The sequence below is a fragment of the Nanorana parkeri genome, unplaced genomic scaffold (genome assembly GCF_000935625.1).
Source record: "Nanorana parkeri isolate BGI_ZX_2015 unplaced genomic scaffold, ASM93562v1 scaffold3383, whole genome shotgun sequence".
NCBI classification, from domain to species: domain Eukaryota; kingdom Metazoa; phylum Chordata; class Amphibia; order Anura; family Dicroglossidae; genus Nanorana; species Nanorana parkeri.
In genome coordinates this window covers 20,556-29,486 of record NW_017309651.1, presented here as the reverse complement: position 1 = coordinate 29,486, position 8,931 = coordinate 20,556, and the positions used below count along the sequence as shown (strand labels likewise).

Genomic DNA, 8,931 nt, shown 5'->3' with positions numbered 1-8,931 from the left:
ATGGGAGAGGACAGGAAGGGAGAGGCAGGTTTATGTTGTGTCATCGAAGAATCGTTTATTTCAGTTCAACTTTAAAGCCAAACTGAACTTATGAAACTTTTTCCCAAGCAGTGCTTCTCATTGGTCAGTGTGGTCAGGTGACCAATGTTTTGGCTGACTTCATTTTATCACGGGAATTAGCCCTTAAACTAGCAGTAAGAGCCCCGGAGGGGGGGGTGACCCTAAGTCAGACGTGTGATAATTCTAGTCTGGAGGTGGAGGTCACCAGATGCAAAGCTTACCTTGAAGCCGAAGTAGTTGTAAGAGAAGTCTCGGTCATAGATGATGGAGGAGTTGAGGCGCTGGAGAAGACAGAGAATGGCGGTCACACTATGAACGTACACAATACACGGCTTTCACGTGACTCCAGAAGACATTGAATGGTATATGATCACATGAAGGATGTCCCGCCCCATTACTGAGACTCTGAAACTGGTACAAGATGCTGCCTGACATGACATGGATGGAGAGGATCTGAGGGGCCACTAGATGGCAGCACAACATGGCTCCTCCGAATACTCACATCTTTATTAGCCAGGAAAATGTCCAGAGTTTCTTTAGATACCATCGGGGAGTGAAGGCCATTCAGGGGGTTCACATAGTTATAGAGATCTTCCATCACGTCTGGGGGGAGAGAGAGAGAGAGAGAGAGAGAGAAGTAAATCCTCACAGAGCCGGGGAATAGAGACATTGTTCAGGACAAACCTCATCTAACAGGAGATGAAAAATACCCATCAACATAGAATCCCGGAGGAAGCCATTGCTGCCATGTCTCTGCCACTGCAAAGTCTGAGCAAAGCACTATGGGTAGAGGAGGAGCAATGTTCCTGAGGAACCCTCCCCAGAGGTCTGCTGAGAAACAGACTGCGCACCCCCCCCCCTCAAAGGTCCCTCCCCAGTGACCTCTTCACCACCCTCCTCTGTGGTCCCTCCCACCAATCCCTCCACTGCTCTATGGTCCCTCCCCCCAACTCCTCCCCCACTGCTGCCTGCTCACTGACCCCTCCCCCAACATTCGGTGATCAGCCCCACAAATTGTGGTTCCACCCACTGACCAGTGATCCCTCCCACCTCCACTGCTCTATGGTCCCTCCTGCCAACTCCTCCCCCACTGCTCTGTGCCCTCTCCTACACCCCCTCTGTGGTCCCGCCCACAGATCCCTACCACACTGCTCTGTGGTGCGTCCAACTGATCTCTCCCCCACTGCTCCGAGGTTCCTCCCACTGACACTTCCCCCACTACTCAGGTTCCTCAAACTGATTCCTCCCCAACTGTTCCATGAACCTCCTACCAACTCCCCCCCACTCGTAGTCCCTCCCACTGCTGTGGTCCCTCTCAGATCCCGCCCCCACTGCTCTGTGGTCCCTCTCAGATCCCGCCCCCACTGCTCTGTGGTCCCTCTCAGATCCCGCCCCCACTGCTCTGTGGTCCCTCTCAGATCCCGCCCCCACTGCTCTGTGGTCCCTCTCAGATCCCGCCCCCACTGCTCTGTGGTCCCTCTCAGATCCCGCCCCCACTGCTCTGTGGTCCCTCTCAGATCCCGCCCCCACTGCTCTGTGGTCCCTCTCAGATCCCGCCCCCACTGCTCTGTGGTCCCTCTCAGATCCCGCCCCCACTGCTCTGTGGTCCCTCTCAGATCCCGCCCCCACTGCTCTGTGGTCCCTCTCAGATCCCGCCCCCACTGCTCTGTGGTCCCTCTCAGATCCCGCCCCCACTGCTCTGTGGTCCCTCTCAGATCCCGCCCCCACTGCTCTGTGGTCCCTCTTCTCAGATCCCGCCCCCTCTGACATTTTTAAAAGCTTCAACCAAGACAAGCCAGAACAGCTGTGTTTTTAGCAAAGCCCATAATTGGCTTCCATAGAGGTTTCGTGGATCTGCCTCTGTCCTAAAACAAATGCACAGGCCAGGCGTGAGACCTTCACTGGGTGCATGCTTGTTTTGGGTGAGCAGTGGAGTCCTGGCAGAGTCAGAAATGGCCGTTCTGATATGTAAACGTCAATTTCTGGATGCAGAGGCCGGAAACATTTGCACAATCTACACACCCACCACTGAATATCTTCTTGGTCTCTTTGTGCAGATTGGAGACGGCGATCCGGGCAGCCAAGATGGCATAATCCGGGTGTTTGGTGGTCAGGGTGGCCGCTGTCTCTGCCGCCAAAGTATCCAGCTCCACGGTGGTGACCCCGCTGTACAATCCTTGGATCACCTTCATTGTGATCTGAGCCTAAAACATAACGAAGGAACATCAGAGTGGAAGAAACACCGACACAGGGGGAAGAAATGGCTGAACATCGAGGATTACATCTACCTCAGGACAGGAAACCATGAATGAGAACTTCCTCTATAACCAGGAATGATAAACCTTCATCCTGACCCAGGTCACCCCGGCATTCTAAACAGGGAAACGTATCAAGACCTCCAGGGTATGCTATGGAATACTTCTGAGGGGAATGGATGGGGTGTGTGCGTCATGCTGGGTGCCCGGGTTCCTTCCACAGATCTCGACATCACTATTGTGGCCTGCGGTGCTATAGGGGTCATCAGGAGGAAGATCGGACACACCCAGAGTGTTCCCGGGGAAGATTATCCTCATCACACCCTACATCACTATTGTGGCCTGTACTATTATAGGGGTCATCAGGGGGACCATTGGACATGCCTAGAGAGTGTTCCTGGGGAAGACTATCCTCATCACACCCTACATCACTATTGTGTCCTGTACTATTATAGGGGTCATCAGGGGGACCATTAGACATGCCTAGAGAGTGTTCCTGGGGAAGACTATCCCCATCACACCCTACATCCCTATTGTGTCCTGTACTATTATAGGGGTCATCAGGGGGACCATTAGACATGCCTAGAGAGTGTTCCCCCCAGAGAAGGACTATCCTCATCACCCCCTACATCACTATTGTGGCCTGTACTATTATAGGGGTCATCAGGGGGACCATTGGACATGCCTAGAGAGTGTTCCTGGGGAAGACTATCCTCATCACACCCTACATCACTATTGTGTCCTGTACTATTATAGGGGTCATCAGGGGGACCATTAGACATGCCTAGAGAGTGTTCCCCCCAGAGAAGGACTATCCTCATCACCCCCTACATCACTATTGTGTCCTGTACTATTATAGGGGTCATCAGGGGGACCATTAGACATGCCTAGAGAGTGTTCCCCCCGGAGACTGACTATCCTCATCACCCCCTGCACAGGCAGTAAGAGGCCTATTCTTGTACAGGGTGGCACCCCGAGTCCTGTAAGGGTAGTAGAACGGCGACATGAAATATAACCCGTCTGACTTCACACAAACTTACCGGATCCACGAACTCCGGGTTGAGTCCATAACACAACTTCTGGATGCGGGACGTGATCTTGTCAAACATGACACGCTCCTGGCGGCCATCTGTATGGATTAACATTACACCCATTATCCACAAGCCGGAGTGGTGGCGGGACAAACAGACAGGCCGGAGCGCCGGCGGGACAAACACAGACAGGCCGGAGCGGCGGCGGGACAAACACAGACAGGCCGGAGCGGCGGCGGGACAAACGCACAAGCCGGACAGGGCGCTGTGACTTTTCTAGAGTAAGCCCCCTGCTGCCGCCATGTCTGGTCTTGTCACAGTGGCAATGCATAGCAGCTTTCTGATTGGTCTGCGGTACATGTCATTGTTGGGTAGCAAGTTTTCCCGCTTCATTGCTCTTCTGGTAGCCGGGTGCCAGAGGTGTCGTTACTTCCTGCGCATCTTCCATGTGGAATTTCTCCAAAATTTCTGCAATTTTCTGACGTTGGCTGAGGAGATAACTTCGATCTTCTTCCATCTTAATTCCCTGATGGTGACGGATGTTCCCGAGCCCTTTCACTTCAGTTTTGTTTTAGTTTGTGAAATATTTCACTATAGTGCCCTTCTTCACAAGTGATGTCATCACCATAAATGAGACACCAGACACCATTGTCTGTCTTCTGGATTCCTGGAATAAGGAGCGGGATCTGCTTTGCTTCTTGTGAATTCCTCTTTCCCGAGTGTTTCATTCACTGTCTCATTCCACATTCTTGCAGATTCCTGGAGTCCGTACAGCAGATGCTTTTATGGAGGTTGTGTCCTTGCTCCGCCCCCGGTGGTTGCTCATTGTTCCTGGTGACTGGTTCTCATCTCCCCGGGATCATTGTTCCTGGTGACGGGTTCTCATCTCCCCGGGATCATTGTTCCTGGTGAGGGGTTCTCATCTCCCGGAATCATTGTTCCTGGTAACGGGTTCTCATAGAAATAAAGGCTGCAACATATGGTCACTGTCAGTCTTTGGGTGGAGGATTTTATATCCCTTGATTTGTTCCCTATAACCCACCAGAAAACCTTCTATAGCCGGGTTCTCCGACTCGGATCTCTTCTACTCTGGAATATAGATGTAAGCTTTACATCCAAACACTCTGATGTGCCCCAGGCTCGGCTTCCATCCATGACACGTCACATGGTGTGCTTCCATCCATGACACGTCACATGGTGTGCTTCCATCCATGACACACGCCACATGGGGTGCTTTCAATGGCTTCTGATGGTAGTCTGTTCTGTAGGTATGTTGCAGTCGGTACTTCTTAGGTAGGTTGGCGTCTGACAGCATCCGGCCATTTCTATAAGAGTGAGATGTTTCCATTCTGCTCCATCGTGTTAAGGAGTGTACAGGGCGGGGGTCTGGTGTACTATACACCTTGTGTCTTCAGATATGATTCCACTTCCTTACTGATGTATTCCCCTCCGTGGTGGGTCTGTATAATTCCTGGTTTCCGGTGGAATTTGTTGCTGGGCATGGCTACAGACTCTTGAAGGGTCTCTGATGTTTCATTCTTGTGCTTCAGAGAAGTTCTTGTGTTCCTGGATTATTCATCAATGAAAGCCAGTAGATATCTGTTCCCGCCTGATGTGGGAGCTTTCATTGGTTCGCACACATCACCGTGTATGAGCTCCATGGGGTGGGTGGTCTTTCTTTGGGTGGCTTGTGGAAGTGGGGTACGCGTGGCCTTTGCATGTCATGAACATTTGGCAGGGCAGTACAGTTCTATCTTCTGATAAGTCTCTCTTTATAATGTCTTTTTATGTCTTCTGGGTTTCGGTGCCCTAGTGGTCTGTGCCATTAGGTGGAGACATTTGTGGCGTGGATTATGACCGGCTGTCCTGACTTGTTCCAGTGATGAGTCTGTTTTCCTTCTGCAAGGATTGGCTTTTGTTTCGGCTTTTACATTCATCACCTCGGAAATTGAACTGCGAGACCGTTATCAGTGAAGGGTTGTCACAGATAGAAGGCTTCCTTCTAGGTCTGGGACATACAATATATGTCACGAGGATACTCTGCTTGTCCCCCGACGGTGTGATGCAGTTCAAGAATCCTCGACCGTTGCCTTCCGCAGTAATACTTTTCCCGTTTGCTGGGAACACTTTGTGCTTCGCACTGAAATCAATTGCTGTGAAGAAGGTCTCATCACTGGTCATGTGACTTGTAGCGCCTTAGTCAAGGCACCGTCCGTGCGGTAAACTGTTCTTAAGCAAAACGAATGGCAAACGCATAATAAGCTTTAAAGGAGAACTATGAGGAGGGGGAGGGGCTTTTCACTCACCTCATAGTTCTAGCCGACCTGTGACAATGAGACTGTCACAGGTCGGCTCAGTAGATCGGGAGGTGAGGGAACACATAGCGGCGTTCGCTCACCTCTCAATCCTGTCATGGCTCTCTGCCGTGACAGGGGAGGGGCTGGATTCTCCCTCCCCGCTCCGATAGCGCTGACTGGCGGAATGGACGGGGAGGGTACAGCTGGCTCTGCCTTTAGATAGGCAGAGCCAGCTGTCAGTCACGCAGCTGGGTGGATCCCGGCACAATTGTCGGGATCCGCTTCAGCGTCTCAGTATACCGCGAGCAATACTGCGGCGCCTCAGTACTGAGCCTAGGGTGACGGGAGGACGCTAGTTTGTGTCCTCCCGTTACCCTAAGGAGAACTATGGGGAAAAGACTAAACCCCATAGTTCTCCTTTAAAGCGCGGTGCACATGGAAGCACTTTATATAGGACAACAGCAAAAAGTTTCCCAGCACACTCACCAGCCAGAATGTAAAAAAAAACAAAAACCTGTCTAACCGCTAAGGTTAAAAACAGAGCTTTAGTTACACGTCTCCTGCAGAATATATGAAAACCTTTGCTCAGCTTTCCAGATTGAACTGTCCTTTGTCAGGTGACCAGTCTTTGTACAGCGAAAACACGCTCTGCTTTCATTGTTTTGCGCTCTCATGCACCTTGAGGGCTTTCTTGTTTTCTTCACTGTGCATATTTTCTTTCCTTCTGTCATACCCGTCAAATAATTTCCCTTTGGCGTATTCAAGTGATAGTTCCTGCTCAGGTCTGGTTTCTAGAGCATTAATAAGAGCATTGTATGACTATGGGAGGCTGCATAGCAGTAATACCACCATGTGGTTGTCTTTCATGTGCTCTCCAATTGCATGTAGTTGGTTCTATGATTTCCAGCATGACACTCACATGTTCTATGATTTCCAGCATGACACTCACATGTTCTATGATTTCCAGCATGACACTCACATGTTCTATGATTTCCAGCATGACACTCACATGTTCTATGATTTCCTGACCTCATCCTATGTAGCTTGTGTAGCAGATATAGATTACTGTTCAGCAGGTTCTGTAATGCCGTCCTCATACCTCCTCTCTGTATTCTCTCCTCTGATGTGGATGAGCTGGTCGTCTACCACTAGCAGACTTATAATTGCCGGTTCTTCTTGTCCCGTTCCTCCGCGGGTCCATTACTGGCTCTGTCTGTACTCCGTACTGGCCACAAATCATCGGTGCTTAGCAGCAGTTTCATATCTCAACTGCTCGCCATCTTTCAGCAGCTTGGATGCCGCTCTTGTTGACTCGCAGTGTTCTGTTCAGTGTCCGGGCCCATCACATGATAGTTGTGTGTAGATGAAGCTCTGAGATCTTGAGGAACGCTGAATTGAGTTTTACTTGCTTAGGAGAATATTACATCAGCATACAGCATTGTGACGAGAAAACACACACACACGTATATATATATATATATATATATATTATACACACATACACACATGAATACATACACGCATGAATACATACACACACGCACTTCCTGTGTATCATAGATAAGCATGCACATAGACTAACACTGCACTACAGCGCCATCTACAGCTCAAAAGATAAATTAGTCAGTAATACAATCAGTACATTAGATTGTGTTGGTGCATTTCCAACATAGGACAGTATTGGGGTGATCTATCCAGTCTGTGCTGTATTATGGGAGTGTCTAAGACAGTATTGGGGTGATCTATCCGGCCTGTGCTGTATTATGGGGTGTATAGGACAGTATTGGGGGGATCTATCCGGTCTGTGCTGTATTATGGGGTGTATATGAAAGTATTGGGGTGATATATCCGGTCTGTGCTGTATTATGGGGTGTATAGGACAGTATTGGGGTGGTACGATATATGCGGTCTGTGCTGTATTATGGGGTGTATAGGACAGTATTGGGGTGATATATCCGGTCTGTGCTGTATTATGGGGTGTATAGGACAGTATTGGGGCAATACATCAGGTCTGTACTGTATTATGGGGTGTATAGGACAGTATTGGGGTGATACATCCAGTCTGTGCTGTATTATGGGGGTATAGGACAGTATTGGGGTGATATATCCGGTCTGTGCTGTATTATGGGGTGTATAGGACAGTATTGGGGTGATACATCCAGTCTGTGCTGTATTATGGGGGGATAGGACAGAATTGGGGTGATATATCCGGTCTGTGCTGTATTATGGGGTGTATAGGACAGTATTGGGGTGATACATCCAGTCTGTGCTGTATTATGGGGGTATAGGACAGTATTGGGGGGATATATCCGGTCTGTGCTGTATTATGGGGTGTATAGGACAGTATTGGGGGGATATATCCGGTCTGTGCTGTATTATGGGGTGTATAGGACAGTATTGGGGGGATATATCCGGTCTGTGCTGTATTATGGGGTGTATAGGACAGTATTGGGGGGATATATCCGGTCTGTGCTGTATTATGGGGTGTATAGGACAGTATTGGGGGGATATATCCGGTCTGTGCTGTATTATGGGGTGTATAGGACAGTATTGGGGGGATATATCCGGTCTGTGCTGTATTATGGGGTGTATAGGACAGTATTGGGGGGATATATCCGGTCTGTGCTGTATTATGGGGTGTATAGGACAGTATTGGGGGGATATATCCGGTCTGTGCTGTATTATGGGGTGTATAGGACAGTATTGGGGGGATCTATCCGGTCTGTGCTGTATTATGGGGTGTATAGGACAGTATTGGGGTGATCTATCCGGTCTGTGCTGTATTATGGGGGTATAGGACAGTATTGGGGTGATCTATCCGGTCTGTGCTGTATTATGGGGTGTATAGGACAGTATTGGGGTGATCTATGCGGTCTGTGCTGTATTATGGGGGTATAGGACAGTATTGGGGTGATCTATCCGGTCTGTGCTGTATTATGGGGTGTATAGGACAGTATTGGGGTGATCTATGCGGTCTGTGCTGTATTATGGGGGTATAGGACAGTATTGGGGTGATCTATCCGGTCTGTGCTGTATTATGGGGTGTATAGGACAGTATTGGGGTGATCTATGCGGTCTGTGCTGTATTATGGGGGTATAGGACAGTATTGGGGTGATGTATCCGGTCTGTTCTGTATTATGGGGTGTATAGGACAGTATTGGGGTGATCTATGCGGTCTGTGCTGTATTATGGGGTGTATAGGGCAGTATTAGGGTGATATATCAGGTCTGTGCTGTATTATGGGGCGTATAGGACAGTATTGGGGGATCTATCCGGTCTGTGCTGTA

General features: G+C 49.6%; 1 protein-coding gene across 3 annotated transcripts in view; it reads right to left on the bottom strand.

The window, feature by feature from the left end:
* The window catches only part of RRM1 (ribonucleotide reductase catalytic subunit M1), a 27,079-nt gene that overhangs the window by 14,947 nt on the left and 3,201 nt on the right, over positions 1-8,931 (bottom strand). The window contains exons 2-5 of one of the 3 annotated variants that reach the window (XM_018574932.1): positions 3,356-3,444; positions 2,087-2,264; positions 563-663; positions 282-341 (exon numbers count right to left, since the gene is read on the bottom strand). In XM_018574932.1, coding sequence (XP_018430434.1) covers positions 282-341; positions 563-663; positions 2,087-2,264; positions 3,356-3,444 — 428 coding nt within the window. Of the gene's footprint in view, positions 1-232; positions 342-562; positions 664-2,086; positions 2,265-3,355; positions 3,445-8,931 lie in introns of all 3 variants that reach the window. The other 2 variants (XM_018574930.1, XM_018574931.1) reach the window with 2 other exon arrangements.